Genomic DNA, 22,080 nt, shown 5'->3' with positions numbered 1-22,080 from the left:
AAAAGCAACAAGGAGCATACAAAGAACTCCCATAAGGTTATCAGCTGACTTCTCAGGAGAAACTCCACAGGCCAGAAGGGAGTGGCACCCTGTATTTAAAGTGATAAAAGGGAAGAACCTACAGCCAAGAAGACTCTACTCAGCAAGGCTCTTGTTCAGATTTGATGGAGGAATCAAAAGTTTTACAAACAAGCAAAAGCTAAGAGAATTCAGCATCACCAGACTACCTTTGCCACAAATGCTAAAGGAACTTCTCTAAGCAGAAAAGAGAAGGCCACAGCTAGAAACAGGAAAGTGATCAGTGAGAAACCTCACCAGTAAAGGCAAACATACCTTCTCTAAGCAGAAAAGGGAAGGCCATAGCTAGAAACAGGAAAATGATCAGTGAGAAACCTCACCAGTAAAGGCAACCATACAGTCAAGACCGGAAATCACCCCCCACCCCGCCCCCATGACACACACACAACGCACACATGCATGACACTGAAACTGACAACTGTGGGAGGAGGAGCACAAACACACCCGAGATTCAGAGCTGAGCAACTCACAACAACCTTGTTCATATACACAGAAGGCCATATCAAAACCCCACGGTAACTGAAAACCGAAAATACATGACAGACACCCACAACCAAGAAGAAATAACCCAACACAACACTAAAGGCCAGTCATCAAACCACAAGAGAACATAAGAGGAAAAGAAGGAAAAAAGCCTACAAAAACAAAGGCAGAACAATTGACAAAATGGCAGTAAGAATATACTATCAATAATTACCTTAAATGCAAGTGGACTATATGCTCTAATGAAAAGACACAGACTGGTTGAATGGATACAAAAACAAGATCTGGCATATATGCTGTTTACAAGAAACCCACCTCAGATGTAGGGACACATATAGACCGAAAGTGAGAGGATGGAAAAAGATATTCCATGCAAATGGAAATCAAAAGAAAACTGAAGCAGCAATATTCGTATAGGACAAAACAGACTTTAAAATAAAGATTGCTAGAAGAGATAAAGAAGGACAGCATATAAAAATCAACAGATCAAAGAAGACAGAACAATTGTAAATATATATGCACCCAACACAGGAACACCTCATTATATAAGGCAAATGTTTACAGCCATGAAAGGAGAGACTGAGAGCAACACAGTGACAGTGGGAGACTCTTAACGCCCCAGTTTCATCAGCCAACAGGTCATCCAGACAGAAAATCAACAAGGAAACACAGGTCTTAAATGACACATTCAACCAGACTTACTGGATGTTTACAGAGCAGTCCACGCGAAAGCAGCAGAATACACATTCTTTTCAAGTGCACATAAAACATTCTCCAGGACAAACCACAGGCTGGGCCACAGAGTGAATCTCAGTAAATTTAAGAAAACTGAAATCATATCAAGCGTCTTTTCTGATCACAATGGTATGAGATTAGAAATAAACAAGAAAAACACTGTAAATAATACAAACATGTGGAGAGTAAGCAATATGCTACTAAACAGCCAATGGGTCGCTGAAGAAACCAAAGAGGAAATTAAAAAATATTTAGAGACAAATGAAAACAAAAGCATAATGATCCAAACCCTATGGGATGCAGCAAAAGCAGTTCTAAGAGGGTGCTTTATAGCAATATAATCTCACTCAGGGAGCAAGAAAAGTCTCAAACCTCTTAAGCTTACACCTAAAGCAACTAGAAGAACGCACAAAACCCAAAGTCACTAGAAGGAAACAAAGCATAAAGATCAGAGCAGAAATAAATGAAATAGAAACAAGCAACAGAAAAGACCAATGGTTCTTTGAAAAGATAAACAAAATTTATAAAGCTTTATCCAGACTCATCAAGAAAAAAAGGGAGAGGGCTCAAATCAAAAAATCAGAAATGGAAAAGAAGTTACAACAGATACCACTGAAATACAAAGGATCATAAGAGACTACTATATGCAAATAAAATGGACAACCTGGAATAAATGAACAGATCCTTTAAAAGGTACAATCTCCCAAGACTGAACTAGGAAGAGACAGAAAATATTAACAGGCCAATCACAAGTACTGAAACTGAAACTGTGATTAAAAAACTCCCAACAAAAGTTCAGGACTAGATGGCTTCACAGAATTCTATCAAACATTTAGAAAAGAGTTAATACCTATACTTCTAAAACTATTCCAAAAAACTGCAGAGGAAGGAATACTTCCAAATGCATTCTATAAGGCCACTGTCACCCTGATTACCAAAACCGAAGATTACACACACACACACACACACACACATTAAAGGCCGACATCACTATGAATGAACACAGACGCAAAAATCATCAACATATTAGCAACCTGAACCCAACAACACATTAAAAGGATTATACAACATGATCAAGTGGGATTTATTCCAGGGATGCAAAGATTTTTCACTACCTGGAAACTAATCAGTATGATACATCACAACAACAAACTGAATAAAAACCATATGATCACCTCAAGAGATGCAGAAAAAGCTTTTGCAAAGATTCAACATTTAAGATAAAATCTCCAGAAAGTGAGTGTACAGGGAACATGTCTCAACATAAAAAAGACCATGTATGACAAACCTACAGCTAACATTCTACTCAATGGTGAAAATCTGAAAGCACTTCCTCTAAGATCAGGAACAAGACAAGGGTGTCCACTCTTGCCACTGTTAGTCAACAAAGTTTTGGAAGTCCTAGCCACAGCAATCAGAGAAGAAAAAGAAATAAATCCAAGTTGGAAAAGCAGGAGGAAAACTTTGACAGGAAAAGTCACTGTTGGCAGATGAAATACTACTACACATAGAAAATCCTAAAGATGCTACCAGAAAATGACCAGATTTCATCAATGAATTTGGTAAAGTTGCAGGATACAAAATTGATACACAGAAATCTACACAATTCTATACACTAACAACAAAAGATCAGAAGGAGAAATTAAGGAAATAATCCCATTTACCATTGTATCTAAAAGAATAAAATACCAAGGAATAAACCTACCTAAAGAGGCTAAAGTCCTATGACTCAGAAAACCATAAGATGCTTAAAAAACAAATGAAGATGACATAGACAGAAATATATACTATGTTCTTGGATTGGAAGAATCAATACTATCAAAATAACTACTCAAAGCAATCTACAGATTCAACCCAATCCCTATCAAATTACCAATGGAAGTTTTCATAGTACTAGAACAAAAAAAAAATTTCAATTTATATAGAAACACAATGACCCCAAATAGCCAAAGCAATCTTGAGGAAGAAAAATGGAGCTGGAGGAATCAGGTCCCTGATTTCTGACTGTACTACAAAGTGACACTAATCAAGACAGATTGTCCCGGCACAAAAACAGAAATATAGACCAAGGCAACAGGAAAGAAAGCTCAGAAACAAAGCCACAGTATAACATACAAAGAAGAAAAGACAATCTCCTCAATAAGCAGTGCTGGGAAAAATGGAGAGCTACACATAAAAGAATAAAACAAGAACATTTTGTAACACCAATAACAAAAATAAACTCAAAATGGATTAAAGACCTCAATTTAGAGTGACACTATAAAACTCTTAGAGGAAAACATAGACCATCCTTTGCCATAAACTGTGGCAAATATCTTTTTGGATCCACATACTAATGAAAAATTTAAAAAATAAACAAATGAGACCTGATTAAACTTAAAAGCTCTTGCACAGAAAAGGAAACCATAAACCATAAACAATGGGAGAATATATTTGTAAAGGAAAAGCCCAATAAAAGATTAATCTTCAAAACATATAAACAGCTCGTGTAGATCAAAAAAAAAAACACACACACAACCCAATTAAAAAATACACACAATACCTAAATAGACATTTCTCCAAAGAAAACACACAGATATCCAAAAAGCACATGAAAACATGCTCAAGAATGCTAATTATTAGAGAAATGCAAAGCAAAACTAAAAATGAGATATCACCTCACGCTGGTCAGAATGGCCATCATCAAAGTCGACAAAGAACAAATGTGGAGAAAAGGGAACCCTCCTACCCTGTCTGTAGGCATGTAAATTGGTGCAAACGCTGTGGAGAACAGCATGGGTGAGTTAGTGACGGTCTCTCAGTTGCATCTGACTCTTTGCGACCCCGTGGACTGTAGCCCACCAGGCTCCTCTGTCCATGGGATTCTCCAGGCAAGAATACTGGAGTGGGCTACCAGGCCCTCCTCTGGGAGAACAGCATAGAGAACTACTAAAAGATCCAGCAATCTTGCTCTTGGGTATACGTCTGAAGAAAACCATAATTCAAAGAGATCCAGACCTCCCAGTGTTCACTGCAGCACTATTTACAACAGCCAAGACGTGGAAGCAACCTAAATGCCCATCAAAGGAAGAATGGATAAAGAACATGCCATGAGTCTGTCCATGAGATTTCCCAGGCAAGAAAAATGGAGCCGGTTACCATTTCCTACTCCAAGGGATCAAACCCAAGTCTTCTCCACTGGCAGGTGGATTCTTTACCAGTGAGCCACCAGCGGAGACTAAAGAAGCCATTAACAAGTGTCAATGAGAACACTGACGAATCAGAACCTTCACACTGTGCTGGTTAGAATGCAGAACGCTGTGACAGCTCTGGAAAACAGCTTGCACTTTCTTAAAACATTAAACATAAAAGTTGGGATATAACTCAGTGGCTTCACTTCTAGGAATCTACACAAGAGAAGTGAAAACATATGTCCACGCAAAGCCTGGTCTATGGACATTTGCAGCAGTACTGCCCACTAACAAGGCAAACAGGGCAAACCCAAACGCTCTCCAGAAAATACTATTCAGCAATAAACAGGAAGAAAATACTGATACAGCCTGCAATATGGATCAGATTCAAAAACAAACTAAAAGAAGGCTGAGGCAGAAGTATACACAGTGCATAATTCCATTTACATAAAATATCCAGAAAAAGCAGCAAGATAAGTTTCTAAGTAAACTACTGACATTGAGCACCAATATATTTCAGTATTTTACATCTTACAACAGTGACTGTCACGTCGCCTTCTATTTCAAAATTTTTACTTGATACAGTCTCAATCAGAGAAACATTATATTAGTTAAGAAGCTCATCAGTGCCCAGCACATATCTAGTTTGTATGCAGTTAAATGCTTTGTTAATCTCTCTCCTGCTATTTGACTTGGTCCATTTTAATTCAGTTAATATCTGCACTCAAAATGAGAAAGGCAGGAGAACATAACTATCAAACTCTGTTTGAAAATCCCATGGACTGAGGAGCCTGGTAGACTACAGTCCATGGGGTCACAAAGAGTCAGACACAACTGAGCAACTTCACTTTCACTTTCCCTTGTTTCTTTCATTTCCTTTTCATTTATTTCTGCTTGGATCTTTGTGATTTCCTTCCTTCTACTAATTTTGGGGGGTTTTGTTCTTTTCTCTTCAGTTGTTTTAGGTGTGAAGTTAGGTTGTCTGTTCCACGTTTTTCTTGTTTCTTGAGGTGGGACTGTACTGTCATAAACTTCCCTCTTAGAGCTGCTTTTGCTGCCTCCCATAGGTTTTGAGTTGTCGTGTTTTCATTGTTTTCAAACTCTGTAGTATAGCCATTAACAGTGATAGAGCTTAAGTAACAAAATACTTTTAAAAATAGTGTTTCAGCAATCCATAGAACTAGGAGTTGGCTATAAAACAAGACTCATTCTAGGGTTTTTCTGGTAACTCAGTGGTAAAGAATCTGCCTGCTAATGCCAGAGACACGGGTTTGATCCCTGGTCTGGGAAGATCCGTGCGCCACAACTGCTGAAGCCCGTGCACCCGAGAGCTAGTGCTCCACGTGAGAAACCATGATGCTGAGCAGCCCCTGCTCCACGACTGGAGAGCGGCCCCTGCTCGCCACGATTGGAAAGCGGCCTGCACAGCAACAAAGACCCAGCACAGCCAAAAATGCATAAATAAAATTATATATATATATAAAAGATTCATTCTGATTTCTCCCAACTCCCTTAAGAAACACAGGAAAACATACTATATCCTAGGAACTAGAGAAATGAGAGTAAATATACAACAGCCTTCTAAGAGCATATGTGTTTGAAGTTCACTGCTTCTAAACTCTGCATTGGTTTTGACAATAGAATGCCATTTTGTTTTCAGTGTAGTATCCATACGTTTTCTGGCAATTAGCAGAGTTCTAAAGACCTCAAACTATAACTGAATTTTGAGGTTAAGAATTTTTAAAAAAGGGAAGAGGTTAAAGAAGGTTCAGAAAATCTCAATGGATTTTCTGAGCCAGAACACTTGTAAAAAAAGAAATTCTAACTAGTCCAGCAAAGAGCTATTTTGTAAAATAAAATATCTTCCTGTGTTTTGTGTTTTTCTAAGATGGTCAATAGTGCCTTTTAAACTGTAATATTGAGATTCGAAACAAAAGATTAAAAGATACATTTCACACTTTAATTAGAAAACTCATAAGGTGCTAAAAACCAAGAAAGAAGTTAAGCATGCTTCTATACTTGTATCAACCTTAACTGCAAAACTGATGAAGACCCCAGTTACCCCAAGTGTAACGAATGACATGCTTTAATCCTGTACGTGACTCCTGTTTAAGGTATATTAACATACACACAAAGAAGTACGGAACTCATAAGTAAAGAGACACTTATCCAGTTATGTATTCAACAGTTTGTCACTAGTAAGATGTGCAATCAAAGAAAGAGTGGAAATCAGTGTTCTAAGGACTGGACTGACTATGGTTACTATTCTGTCCCACCAGAGATAGGTGGTCCCTCTTTTCTGTTACTTATGATAACTCTGTGCTAAACGAAGCAGCTGAGATACTTTATAGAAAGAATTGTTACCAACAGAGAAGGTGATGGCACCCCACTCCAGTACTCTTGCCTGGAAAATCCCATGGACGGAAGAGCCTGGTAGGCTGTAGTCCATGGGGTCGCTAAGAGTCCGACACGACTGAGCGACTTCACTTTCACTTTTCACTTTCATGCACTGGAGAAGGAAATGGTAACCCAACTCCAGTGTTCTTGCCTGGAGAATCCCAGGGACGGGGGAGCCTGGTGGGCTGCCGTCTATGGGGTCACACAGAATCAGACATGACTGAAGCGACTTAACAGCAACAGCAGCAGCCTTGTTACTAAGGGCAAATTTTTAAGCCCTTCACAGTTTATTAAGCTTTCACACATGCCGTATCACCTGACTCCCACAACCACTCGATATCATTACTAGTTAATTCAATACTACACAGGAACTGCTTCTTGGAAGCATTCATCAACAAAATTACATTTATTATTATAAATAAATATTAGCTGTGAAGCTAATGAGAGGGGAAAATATTATAAAGACTTAAAGGTTAACCTAAGTCAACTGAGGCATAAAAGAATATGCTTTAGAAGAGTTATCTTCTTGAAAAAAAAAGTTGGGAAACCACTCATCAGGAATTATATAAAAGTACAGCCTCTACCCTGTCTCTTTCTCTGTCAGCCCCTACCACCTTTATTCTTTATTTTTCAGAGACAAGCTTAGGACACTCCCAGCCCACACTAGGGGGTGACTGCCATCACCTGACTACCAAGGAAGTTAGGTTAAAGGCTCTGCAATTATTCAGCTGGAGAAAAAGAGATTTAACAACTGACTGTATATGTAAGGTTCTATTGTATTGAGGAAAGTGACAAGGTGTTTTACAAAATTAAAACAGGGCATGAGTTTAAGTTGGCTACTGACAAAAGTAATACAGAAAAATCATGACAATTTTTCTGACAAAAATTTTTCTGAAAATTTATGAGTAAAATGCTTAAGGACTTTTATTAAAAAGGATTTTTGTAAGCAGGATAATTTCCCATTAAATGAAGTCATCTAAGTAAAGCTTCTGCTGTTTCAACACTTGAAAAGAACAAGTCAAGGAAGGGTTAACTCTAACATACCATTGGAGCCACCGGGGGTCTGGATGCCTGCCCTTCACTGTTCCCTGGAGGCTGGGTCACCCCATCAGGGTGTGAAGGTGGTGCTGTAGGAAGCTGGGAGCTGGGTGCAAGGTGCTGAGATAATTCTGTTTTATGGCTCTTCTCTGATCCATCCAATCTGCTACTTCTCTCTATGGCAATCAGGTCACGGATTTTTTGCAGCTGCTCCACTGAAGCTTTTTTAGGGAAGATAAGATGTGTCTCTCCCTGGAGTTTAAAAAATTAGGAGAATATATATGAATGGAGCCAATACTATAGAATACATCATACTTTAACAATCATTCTCTTTGTACCATTAAGGCACTTTTTAAAAAAAATTACAGGAAAAGGTATACCAGAAAATTAAAATCTGTCTCCTTTTTAGCATCAAATGTTTAGCCTATCTTATTGGTTGAAAAGATCTTTAAAAACATTCCATCTTCTAGGAATACTCAGTCAGAAAGCCTCCTAAAGACTGCAAAAAAGGCACATTCCTACCTTCTCTGTAATAGGACTTGATAAAACTATTCTCCATGAAATTTCCTACAATGATACTATTGATATGGCCATTCAAAATGATCACATAAAACCAATAACAAGTTCTATACCAACCTTTGAATCTTGCCCAAGTCTTTAAGAATAGCTGCATGATTAGAAGTCTATGGGGTCCACTAATTTTCTAAGGTAACAAAAATTATACCCTGATGGTCATTTCAAAACTACAGATTGCTATTTAGTAATACAAAGGTGATACAAACCAACCAACCAACCAAATAAATCCAATTCTTTAAGAAGTGATTCAGTTAATGAATTCACATAATACAGAGTGCTCTAAGGTACAATAAACATTACAACAAAGCTCACAGTGTAAAACAGTCGGCAAATTACAAAACAAAAACAAAAAGTGAAAATTTATTCAATCGAGGTTTAAGGTGTTGAGAACCAACAGTATTAAAACAGTAATTCTGCCAACTGCAAATGGGAGAAAACAGTTGTAACATGCAGCAGACCAACCTGCAGATCGTGAGCATTTAAATTGAACTCCACAATTGAGAATGACTGTATTTTCCTGCTGATGGCAGATCTACAGGAACCAACTGACCAAGACCTTAGTCAATAACGACATGAATATCAATCCCAGGTGAATTCTTTTTAAAAAGCTGGGAGATGTCAGCGATCTCCATCTACTACCCAAAATAGCCGTTAAAAAAGATCACTATCATTTATTGCATTTACGTGTTTCTAGGTACCGTGCACTGGAGAAGGCAATGGCACCCCACTCCAGTCCTCTTGCCTGGAAAATTCCATGGACAGAGGAGCCTGGTGGGCTGCAGTCCATGGGGTTGCACAGAGTCGGAGACGACTGAGCGACTTCACTTTGACTTTTCACTTTCATGCACTGGAGAAGGAAATGGCAACCCACTCCAGTGTTCTTGCCTGGAGAATCCCAGGGACGGGGGAGCCTGGTGGGCTGCCGTCTATGGGGTTGCACAGAGTCAGACACAACTGAAGTGACTTAGTAGTAGTAGTAGGTACTGTGCACACATTACCTAAAGAATTCTTATAGCCACCTTGAAAGTTAGTTACTAGGTTTAGCCCTGCTTTTCATATGAAAATATGAAGGCTCAAAAGTTAAATAACCTGCTTGATGTTCTGAATAACTGTCAGTGAAAGGATTCACACAACCATAATTGCTACGCTGTAACTACCTACCTCCAACTGAGACTGAACAGAGATCAAATCCCACAAGCCTGTACAAATAGGTGGAAGGGTAGAGCAAAGTATTACGACAGTTGCCATGATTACACACACGATGACTGGCACAAACTGGAACACACTGAATTCTCCAACACGAGAAAGGAACCACCTCCTATCTACAAGGAGGCCTCTGATCTCGCACAGTGAGCAGGGCAACACAGAGGAAAGTAGACGACACCATGGACAGGTAATGGGGAGCCCCACAGGCAACGGTCTGCCTGGTCAACAGCTCAGAGAGGCCCCCATAATACGGTGGGGGGAGACCGTCCCTTCCATCTCCTCAGGACCAGTCCTGAAAGAATGTGTGATTATGAACGAAGTGTCTGTACCAAAAAGCTTAATCAACAGCACTGCATTTTCGTAAAAGGACAAAACTACAGGCTTAATGCATGAGATCAAACAACATTTTAAGAAACCAACCAGGATTCCAGTATTTGACACAATCTGTGTTTCTCAACGCATTCTTGCTGAGACGATTCTCACTGCTGGGTGTAAGTCAACCCAGTCCCTGCCCAAGAAATGCTGGTGACATCTTCCAGTCACCCAACCAACCAAAACTATGATGCCCACTCCTCCCTGGGGGTGGGTACGGCTCCTGGTGAGAACCATTCCACTAAGCTAGCCTGATGGGTCACCCATCATGTGAATCCCAGTCTTTCTCCACCTCCTCCTCAGAATTTTCATAAAAAAGAAGTCTGAAAATTTCAGGATAGGTCTTGAATTCCCACTGCACCTCAAAGCCCACCAAGTCTCTTTCTGGAGGCAAAGTTCAGTTTTAGTTCTACTGGCTAACACTGATAAAACATTTACTTCTACAGGTCCTGAAGTGTGAAGTCCAAAGCCAGCCAGTAACTCTAAATATAAATTAGTCTGAAAACACAATCACCTTTTCTGAGATTGTGATTCCATTTGTGTCGAATATTATTCCAAGTCTCAACCTGGCTTGTCACCTGGCCCTGGTATAGCTAACCTATAGCAAGTCCGCCTGTGGTGGAGGGGTTGTCTGAGGTGTGGGATTTCACTGCTGAAACCAGTACATTCCCAGGCAACTGCAACAGCTGGCCACCTCTCCTGGAACTCAAATATCTGCTGAAACAAATCTGATTCCACTGAATCTTTAACAAACTTTAACAATAAAAAACTAGTAGTCTCCAGTTGTCATTTACTTGAAAGTGAAAGTCGCTCAGTCATGTCTGATTCTTTGCGACCCCATGGATAGTCCATGGGATTCTCCAGGCAGGAATACTGGAGTGGGTAGCCTTTCCCTTCTCTAGGGTATCTTCTCAACCCAAGGATAGAACCCAGGTCTCCCATATCCCAGGCAGATTCTTTTTTTTTTAATTTACTTTTATTGAAGGATAAATGCTTTACAGAATTTTGCTGTTTTATGTCAAACCTCAACATGAATCAGCCATAGGCATACATTTATCTCCTCTCTTTTGAACCTCCCTCCCATCTCTCTTCCCATTCCACCCCTCTAGGTTAATACAGAGTCCCCGTTTGAGTGTCCTGAGCCATACAGCAAATTCCCATTGGCTATCTATTTTACATATGGTAATGTAAGTTTTCATGTTACTCTTTCCATACATCCCACCCTCTCCTCCCCTCTCCCCATGTCCATAAGTCTATTCTCTATTTCTCCACTGCTGCCCTGTAAGTAAATTCTTACCATTTTTCTAGATTCCATATATATGCATTATAATATTTATGATTTATATATATAATTTATGATTATATGACATTTATCTTTCTCTTTCTGACTTACTTCACTCTGTATAATAGGTTCTAGATTCATCCACTTCATTAGAACTGACTCAAATGTGTTCCTTTTTATGGCTGAGTAATATTCCGTTGTGTATATGTACCACAACTTCTTTATCCATTCACCTGTCAATGGACATCTAGGCTGCTTCCGTGTTCTAGCTATTGTAAATAGTGCTGCAATGAACAATGGAATACGTGTCTCTTTCAGTTTTGGTTTCCTCAGGGTATATGTCTAGGAGTGGGACTGCTGGGTCATATGGTGGTTTTATTTGTGCTTTTTAAGGAATCTCCACACCGTCTTCCATAGAGGCTGTGTCCATTCACATTCCCACCAACAGAGCAAGAGCATTCCCTTTCCTCCACACCCTCTTCAGCATTTACTGTTTGTAGACTTTTTGATAATGGTCATTCTGACTGGTGTGAGGTGATATCTCGCTGCAGTTTTGATTTGCATTTCTCTAATCATGAGTGATGTTGAGCATCTTTTCATGTGTTTGTTAGCCATCTGTATGTCTTCTTTGGAGAAATGTCTGAGTCTTTTTCCCACTTTTTGATTGGGTTGTTTGTTTTTCTGGTGTTGAGTTGTATGAGTTGCTTGAATATTTTGGAAATTAATCCTTTGTCCACAGACAGATTCTTTATCAACTGAGCCACCAGGAAAGCCCAAGCATACTGGAGTGGGTAGCCTATCCCTTCTCCAGGGGATCTTCCTGACCCAAGAATCATTTACTTAATTTTCCTGTTATTTGACTAGAAAATTTGCATTTCCTTGAACAAAATCAGCAATGTTCTCAATTCTCCCTGTCTATAGTTTTAACTTCTTTATGGTCAGATGCCTGTGAGCAGCTACAAGCAGGTGACACGATAGTTGACACTACCCTGGCCCTCTCCTTTGCAATCATCATAGCCTTCATGCTCTCCCTGACACGTCTACTTGAATATTTAACAGTGTACCAGTTACAATTATCCAAAAGACAGCTAGTAGTATTTCCTCCTCTGATACCTACTACCCTCCAGGACTTTTCTGTCTCAATGAATGGAACTCCCATCCACTCAGTTGTTCAAACCAAAACCTAGATGTCACCCTGACTTCTTCCTTTCCCTCATACTCCACATCTAATTTATCAGCAAGTCCCACAGACTCTGCTTCAAAAAAGAAATTCCGGATCCTTCCACTCCCTCATTCCCGTTGCTGTCGGTCTTTAATCCAACAGATATTTACTGAGTGCCTATGTATACTGGTTCTTCCCCAGGAGCCAGAGCACAGGGAACAACACAGACAGAAAGCCCGCCCTCATGGAGCTTACACAAACCACTGCCATTTCTCAGAGAGACGGAAACAATAAGCTTTCTCCCTGGCCCTGGAGCTTATCCCTCAGCCTCACGCAGAACACTCAGAATATTCTCTCTACAATGGCTAGGGCAATGTTTAAAAATATTCTTCCCTGCCTAAAACTTTAAGTGGCTTCCCATCCCACTCGTCACCAAGTCGTCTTTACCACAGTTCCCCAAACTCCACGCCCACACCTCTGCCCACCTCTGTGGCTACTTTCTGTGCCAAAACTACACCTGCTAGAAGTCCTCTGCACAGGCCAAACTCCGTGACTGGAAAGCTCTCACCCGAGAGCATCAGGGACCTGAACTGCTTCTCCTCGTTCAGGTCCCAGCTCAAACATGATCTCTGGGTCCTCCCCAACCACTCTTCTTTACGTGGCTGCCCCCAACTATGGTGGCTTATGATGTCTTTTCAAGCCTTACTTCATCTATGTTTTCACATCTGTCTGTCTGCCTTATTGGAATTCAAGCTCCACGTGAGATGGGATCTGTTACCTCTTCACCACTGGATTCTGAAGGCCTGAAGCAGACGGTGGGGGGGAGCTGAGAGGTGGGGAGGCAAGTGCACCCAGGGCCACTCAGCGAGTGTACCTCCTGAACAGCAGCGACAGCCTTGCCAGCCCTGACTGCTACTGATCACTCAGTCTCTAGAACTAGGTTTGATGTCTTTCAGTACTCCATAAACTAGAAATGGCTAAGCACAGACATACACACAGAAAACTCATCATCTGGACAGCTACTTTCCTGTGTCATAAAATTAAACTATGTCACAGACTCCGCAAGATGGAAACACTAAACTTTCTGTCTGACATAAAAATAAAAACAAACACAAAACACTGAGAGTCTTCTCTTCTGTCACAGAAGAGAACCCTTATGTATGGCCACTAACTCACCCTTTCCATTTTTACCCTTTCATTTCTTCCAGGGGGTTAGAGGCCACTCTTCTGTGCTCACATAGTAGATTTTGGCTAAAAGTCTAAAAAGTGGTCCTTGGGTTGCACATCTGACCTCCCTAAAGGACAGAGATGGTAAGAATTCTCCCCATGGGAGAGCAGTTATATTTTACTGTGATTTTAAAGTATATTTACGGTGATTTTTCAATGTCCAATAAGTGAAGAAATAACTAGTTCCCCAGCTTTCCTGAATGAATCAATTAAAAAATATTATCTTGTTTAGAAATCACTGGTCAACACTACAATGAATGCTCTGTACATAAACTGCAGAGAAAGCCATGAACACACTTACCTCTTCAAATCCCATTTCAAATAAACATTCAACAGCTCCTCTGACAGGCAAGAGTCGAGTAGAAAAAGTAGTGTTTCCAATCCGGATAGATCTATATTTTTCATCATTAGGGTTTCTAATTAAAAAAAAAAAAAAAAGTCTGATTATATATAACAATTTATAATTTTCACCATGTTTTTACATTCTTTCTATGTTTTATACTGGCTATATTCCCTCAAGGCAGGAGAGAGCCCGACTTTACAGACAGCCGGTGTGGAAGGACACCCTGATCTGGTGTTCTTCCTCAGGGCACCTTTAGCACAGTATCACTGTTTACCTTCACAGCTGATCATAGTAATGCTGCCAGGAGGGAAATACATGCAACTTTCTATTTCTGTGCTGTTAAAATTAGAGACCTTTATGAGTTTTGGGACTGCTAAGACAAAAAAACTCAAGCAAGCTCCAGACATGGGCAGAAAGTTTTGCCTGTTTTGTTCTGATGGATCTCAATCATCAAGGATAACACCTGACATGTAGATGGTGTTAATAATTTATAGTTTATTAAAAATTAATGAATACAAGAAACTAAGAAGTTACATAAAAATGAACCAAAGTTCCTCAAAGACTTTACTTCTGACAAACACGAACCTAGTTATAACTTAACAGTCATTTGATTTTTTCTTCCTTCCCTAGGCCAATGGTTGTTTTTACTACAAGTCTTGTTTCAGCTCAAGATATATTTTTGTCACAATAAGAATGGTAATAATATAAAATGAAGATATGAATTTCTTTTACAATGATTAAGATTTTGAATATTACACATGGGGTGAGACCAGCACATGAAACATTTTTGAGTTTTTAATAATCTTGATAAACCAGAAAGATTATTTTTAAAAAAAAAGTTAGAAAAAAAAAGTTAAAGACAACCATGGTATTATACTCAAAAAGGCCTTCTGAACATAATTTAGGATAAGTAGGTTTCATATCTGACAGTGACACCCTTAAAAATGGTGAAACTTAAAGTGTCAGTCACTCAGTCATGTCCGACTCTATGTGATCGCATGGGTTGTATCCTCTGTTCATGGAATTCTTCAGAGAAGAATACTGGGGTGGGTTGCCATTCCCTTCTCCAGGGGATCTTCCTGACCCAGGGATCAAATCCAGGTCCCCTGCATTGCACGCAGACTCTTAACCGTCTTGAGCCACCAGGGAAGTCCAATGACAGTGGCTTCCATCAGCACGACACTACGGTTTTTGTGGCTGCGTCAGGTGTCCACAGAAGTAGTCCTGAGGCCATCAGTCTGGGGTCTGGAATGGCAGGGTGGACAAATGCTAGCAGATAACCAGCCACCTTAGTCCTAAACTTATACATGTTCTCTAGATACTGTGATATAAAAACAAAACCAAAATAGGGATTTTTAATTGTGGAAGTTTCAACCAATTTCACATTTTTTTCCATCGAGCAGCTCCTGTTGCTAAAAAACTGTCATAAACACAACATGAAACTTTTTTTTAAAACCTCTTTTCCTTAATTTCAAAAACTACACAAGTTTATTACAGAATACTCAGAGTCCAAAGTTTTAATATAGTGTTCTTTAAAGTGTCCAGATTGGTGCTACTCTATTCTTTGCTATTCATCCATGCTACTGCTAAGTCACTTCAGTCGTGTCCGACTCTGTGCGACCCCAGAGATGGCAGCCCACCAGGCTCCCCTGTCCCTGGGATTCTCCAGGCAAGAACACTGGAGTGGGTTGCCATTTCCTTCTCCAATGCAGGAAAGTGAAAAGTCAAAGTGATGTCGCTCAGTCGTGACCGACTGTTCGAGACCCCATGGACGGCAGCCTAGGAATACAGAAATTGAGGGCATTCAATTATTATTAATTATTACAGTAATTTGACATTGCCATGAAATTTTCATTGTATTTTACAAAAGTTATAGGTCCACAAAGGATTGGAAATTAAAAACAAAAGCACTGTTCTTCACTGCAGGTCATAAAATGGTCACTGCCATAAAATGACAGATTCTGTGTATTAGATCAGTTTCTAAATCTTGGCAATACTGACCTTTGGCCTTTGTTGTGGGGGCTACCTGGGCACAGCAAAATGTTTAGCATCCCTGGCTTCTCTGCTACACTATGTCACAAGCGTGCCACTCTTTCTTACAATGTAAGCGTTGAATGACAGCATAACCCTACCTTTATCAAAGCTGGTTACACGTAAATGAGGCATCTTTTCATGATTCTCAACACATCCCACAGGGTGATAAACAAAGCAGTACCATCAGGATGGTACAGTCTACTGGTGCAAAAGTGCCAGAGCTATTAATCTACTTTTTTCCAACGGTTCCCAGATTTCTACATAATCAAAGTCTTTTACTGTGCTTAATTTTCTAATTTTTCTTCCCCTTTCCACTAGTGTTTAAAAATTCTTATAAAACTTACACAAGCTGTTCTGCTATAGCTTATTAGTTTGATGTGTTTCAAAGAAACTGTCGATGCAGCATCTTTGATATGGGCTTTGTATATTTCAGATTTTCCTCTCTAGCATCTAATAGGCAATTTCCTATCTTTGTACACTATCTTTGAATCTCACATACTATTCATCTGTTTTTCTCATTCAATGCATATTGCAAACAACAACAAAAAAATGGCAATAACGTCCAGTTACCCAAATCCTATCTTCCTCTTTTAAAATGTGTTGAGCAGACCAGCCATGGTCGTGAGTATAGACTGATGTGAAAGTCAACCTCTTAAGCCCTTAAAGGCTTAGAGAACTTGGCTTCAGGACCTTCAGACCTCAAACCCATCAGCTCCCATTTCCTGCCTTTGGAAAAGTGCCACACAAACACAGACACACAGACAGACACACAGACACACACACGTGCGCGTGCCCCCCTGCCACACACACACGTGCGCGCCACACAGACACACACACAGACACTCCTCGACTCTAGCTTCACAGTTTAAGCCTTGTGCAGCCACTCTCCTTGAGCTCATTACTACTCTCCTTACCCTGTGGTGTCTAAAGCAGCCCTAAGGATCATCTTCAGTTTTGTCTGATCTTCCGTTAATTCTCGGCAGATTTTTCTCAAGTTTTCTGCGCTATAACTCTCTGATTTTTTCTTCCTATCTCTGCTGAGCATTAATTATTTCTACGACTTCCAGTATTTATCTTGCTTGTTTAGCAATTACTTTGCACCTTAGCTTGAGGTTTCTTCTGGTTGCTAGATGATGCTGTTGAAGAGATGGGGCTTCAATGGGCAGCAAAATTTCCTGAATCTCACTCAACTGTCACTCTGAAAACATTTTGGTGTCTTGTGAGTTGTCTTACCCACAGGTTATTACCAAATTGTTTCATCTATAGAAAAATTAGTGTTTGTATTTACAACTGACCCCTTCATGTATCACACAGCCTTGTCATGGCGAAGGATCTTGCTTAACTCAACGAAGTTGAGTCATGCTGTGCAGGGCCACCCAAGACAGGGTCATAGTGAGAAGTTCTCACAAAACGTGGTCCGCGGTACACAGCTCAAGAAGCAACAGTACTGGACGTGGAACAATGGCCTAGTTCAAATTAGGAAAGGAGTACGTCAAGGCCGTATATTGTCACCCTGCTTATTTAACTTATATGCAGATAACTTTATGCGAGATGTCGGGCTGGATGACTCACAAGCTGGAATCAAGATTGCTGGGAGAGGTTTCAATAACCTCAGACCTGCAGATGACACCACTAATGGCAGAAAACAAAGAGAAACTAAAGAGCCTCTTGATGAGGATGAAAGAGGAGAGTGAAAAAGCTGTCCTGAAATTCAACATTTAAAAAAAAACTAAGATCATGGCATCTGGTCCCATCACTTCATGGAAGCCAGAAGAAAAAATGGAAACAGACAGATTTTATTTTCTTGGGCTCCAAAATCACTGTGGACAGTGACTGTAGCCATGAAATTCAAAGATGTTTGCTCCTTGGAAGGAAAGCTATGACAAACCTAGCCAGTGTATTAAAAAGCAGTGACATCTCTTTGACAATAAAGGTCTATACAGTCAAAGCTATGGTTTTTCCAGTAGTCACATACGGATATTGGACCATAAAGAAGGCTGAGTGCCAAAGAATCGATGCTTTCAAATTGTGGGGCTGAAGACTCTTGAGAGTTCCTTGGACAGCAAGAAGATCAAACCAGTCAATCCTAAAGGAAACTGACCAGGAATATTCATTGGAAAGACTGATGCTGAAGCTCTAACACTTTGGCCACCTGATGCAAAGAGCCTACTCATGCTGGGAAAGACTGAAGGCAGGAGGAGAAGAGGGCGGCAGAGGATGAGATGGTTAGACAGCATCTCCAGCTCAGGGGTCATGAATTTGAGCAAACTCTGGGAGATAATGTAGGACAGAGGAGCCTGCTGACTTAGCAACTGAACAACAATTTACAACTGAATAGTAAGAAAAAGCCCTGCTTTTCACCCTAAAAGTCATAATCAACTGTATTTCTAAGATTTTAAGACATATTAGCAAAAAGCCTCCCACTCAGTCACAACTTTCCTTTTCTCAGAAAAGGAAAACATAAATGTTTCTACTTCAGAATTTCTGAAATGCTAGGAATTAAGTATATCTGAGCAATTTACTTGTCTTCTTTGGAATGCACAATCCCAGAAAGACTTCTCACAAATGGAAACATAGTACATGAGTAAATTCTATAATCTTGTATTTTTATCACTGATCACAGTAGGTCATTTGAAACACTATTTCTTAGTCATTCTGAAAAACTGTTATTCTGACGTACATGTAAAATTTCAAAAACATCTCCCTGCCTTCAGAATCATCTGGGAACCATCTCTGGCTCTAACTTTACCATTCTCTGTAGCTGACAACATGGGAAACATGTGCACATAACCTAGCTTAACATGAAAATCTGAATGAGAGAAACAAACATGTGTGCCATGTCCTTTATTTATTTCTAACTTCTGCGACAGTTTTATAATTTAAGTGCTGTTCTTTTCTGTTAACACATTATTGACCAGGGGATTTTTGTAGAAACTAAGACCGGTGGCCAATGATTTATGCAGTTGAGTACTGAAACACTCTGGTCAATAACATCTGGGCAACAAAAGATGTATTAATACATCTCTGGTCAATAAGTTGTTAAACATGAGGAAATTGATACCCAAAGTTTACATAAATTGCCTATAATCATATTTCTAGGAAACGGCTGACTGGGACTTAAACCCACTCACTGGTTTGATTACAAACACTCTGCACCATACAGTTGCCAACAAACTCATCCATTCTCCATTAACTGCCTGGCTCAGTTTCTCCAGGTGGCAGTGGTAACCCAGCTGAGAAATCTGAAGTTATCTCAGGCGTTCTGTCTACTCCCATTACCAGCTGTACCCCTGGCACTCAGTCATCAAGGATTGCCAGCCCCTGCCTACAGTTCTCTCTCTGTTCATCCAATTATGCACGTGCTGACTGCAACAACTTCAGACATGAAACCCATGCCCATGTCTTCTTACATCATCATTCTACATGAATCTCTCATTATGCTCTGAGTCTAGAAACTACAAGTGCTTTCTGTTGCCTATCACGTCAAATATGTCATCTTATCAAACCTTTCTTCTCAAAACCATCCCACATCAGGTCCCTGCTATCTCCTCTCATATAAATATGTAAGCATTTAAACATCATCCTCGAACTGTCCTCCAGGTATTATGCTACGGCTATTTTCTGTATCTGTGTCTTTCTCCTAGACATATTTTCTTTGAAGAAAGAAACCACTTTCCGTTCTTAGCCCTTCCCAATCATACCCAGTGCAGTTCATAACCAGCAACTGTGTGCAGTTCACAAAGGAAATTAGTGGGAAATAAAATTTTTTTTTAAAGAATGAATGAAGCAAATTTTCCAGGGAACCTATGTGGAATGTCAGTAAAACTATTACAGATTCTTGAAAGGTAGATATTGAGGACAGCGGATTTTTATCAAGATGTTAACGAACTGAAAAAAAAAATGGTTCTAACCCATGGTATATATTGTGCATGCAATATAGCATATACTTCATTATATAATTTCACGAGCTTTATGACTCTTAGTTGGGCAACAGGATAAGCATCATCTGAAGCAGAAATTTAAAATTTAACGCAAAGTATTATTTTCACCTGTGTGCAGTGACAAATATTGCTATTTAAAAACAAACTGCAAATGAAATCCTCATTTCAGCATTCACCCTATAAAATACTATAACTACCCTGAGGTAGTTGCAAGGGATATCAAGACAACCCCCTCTCCCTTATCTCTAAGTTTAAAGAATTTCTTAAAGCATCAAAACAAACAGAAAACTGTGGTCTCCTCTGTTCTCTAGCATACCTGCAGTGTAGAAAGGCTAAGGGCTCAAAAGTCTGGGGCTTTTCTGTAAACAAGTAAGCTAGTAAATGGACTTGGACAGGGAAGAAAACGTGGGTCGCCCCCACTAAGGCCAAAGGAGTTTGAACTATAAGAATATGAGGGCAGGGAACTAATATTACTACCTAAGACAAACTAGAACAGGTAGTTTTTCACACCATCTCCACTTATATGAGTTCAACTTCTAACTTCTTTTTTTAGACAAACATTTTTTAAGATAGAAAACATAAACCACGGTAAAGACTGTAACATACACGAACAGCATGCCAAATTTCTATGAGTTGGTACACATTCCTAGTGATGACTGTGATGCAAAAGGACTTCATTCCTAACAACACCTTGATCTCACCATCTGTGGTTTTACGAGGTTGAAAGCACAAGTGAATCCTTATTGTAAGGCCAACTCCCTGTTCCCAATAACGGGGTCTGAACAGCTGGGTGACTCCCCAGGCGGGAGGTCCCGGCGGCGCATGGGTTCTGGAGAACTCTGCCTCGGGGCTCACTCCTGGCAGAGTCCTCTGGCACCAGCCTTGAGCTCTGAAGAGCTGTTCGACCTCCTGGGGTAGGGAAGACGGGCAGAGAAGGTGTCACAGAGGAGGGAGACAGCCCCCACATAGGTCACAATCAAGCCGCTGTGCACAGTGCACCCCTCAGAGCACCTGGCTCAGGACAAGGGCTCCGTGTGCTGTTCCTTCGATTCACTTGTAAAGTCATGAAGGTTACCTGTATGAAGAGCTTCCCTGGTGGCTGAGCTGGTAAAAACTCCACCCGCAATGCGGGTCAACCCCTGGGTCGGGAAGATCCGAGGGGGAGAGCGGGGAGAAAGGGGAGGGGAAAAGCGGGGAGGGGGGACGGCAGGCGGAGGCTTCACAGGTGCCCTCTGCCCCTCACCTCAGGTGCCCTCTGCCCCTCACCTCAGGTGCCCTCTGCCCCTCACCTCAGGTGCCCTCTGCCCCCCTCAAGTGCCTCTGCCCCCCCCCTCAGGTGCCCTCTGCCCGCCTCACCTCAGGTCCCGTCTCCCACCCGCACCTCAGGTGCTCTCTGCCCCCCTCCTCAGGCTCCCCTCTGCCCCCCTCCTCAGGTGCCCTCCGCCCCCCGCCCTCAGGTGCCCTCTGCCCGCCCGCACCTCAGGTCCCTCTGGGCACCACGTCGTGGGAAGTCGTCCAAACTCCACTTCCCGACGTCCCCAAGCCGCGAGGTCCCTCGGCGCTCGGGGGGTGAACAAAGCGCCCCCGGCCAGGGCTGCCCTCGCGGACCCGGCGGCGGCGCGAGGACGCCCGCAAGACGCCGGCCGGAGAACGGCGCGCCCCTAACGAACTTCTCAGCCGCCCGTGGCAGTGAGGGCGCCCGGCGGGTAAAACGCGCGCGGGGGGCGTGAGACGCCTGCGGCCGCTTCTGTCCGGACTCGGAAGACGGTTCAACGGCCGGAGCCCCGGGCGCGTCTCCCCGTGCCCGCCCCGCGCGACGCCAGGCCAGGGCGGGACGCCGCCGCCCCTCGGGCGGGGCGGGGCGGGCCGGGTCTCCGTCCTGGGGGGGCCCGGGCCCGGCGCCCCGCCCCCCGTCGGACAGAAGCGGCCGCAGGCGTCTCACGCCCCCCGCGCGCGTTTTACCCGCCGGGCGCCCTCACTGCCACGGGCGGCTGAGAAGTTCGTTAGGGGCGCGCCGTTCTCCGGCCGGCGTCTTG

At 41.6% G+C, this 22,080-nt stretch overlaps 1 protein-coding gene across 1 annotated transcript in view; it reads right to left on the bottom strand.

Annotated features, from left to right (window-relative positions):
* The window catches only part of NGLY1 (N-glycanase 1), a 62,694-nt gene that overhangs the window by 37,648 nt on the left and 2,966 nt on the right, over window positions 1-22,080 (bottom strand). The window contains exons 2-4 of the mRNA XM_040243018.1: window positions 21,523-22,018; window positions 14,028-14,142; window positions 7,908-8,153 (exon numbers count right to left, since the gene is read on the bottom strand). Coding sequence (XP_040098952.1) covers window positions 7,908-8,153; window positions 14,028-14,142; window positions 21,523-22,018 — 857 coding nt within the window. The remainder of the gene's footprint in view (window positions 1-7,907; window positions 8,154-14,027; window positions 14,143-21,522; window positions 22,019-22,080) is intronic.

This window comes from Oryx dammah, unplaced genomic scaffold (assembly GCF_014754425.2).
Source record: "Oryx dammah isolate SB20612 unplaced genomic scaffold, SCBI_Odam_1.1 HiC_scaffold_7, whole genome shotgun sequence".
NCBI classification, from domain to species: Eukaryota; Metazoa; Chordata; class Mammalia; order Artiodactyla; family Bovidae; genus Oryx; species Oryx dammah.
This window is presented reverse-complemented; position numbering and strand designations above follow the sequence as displayed.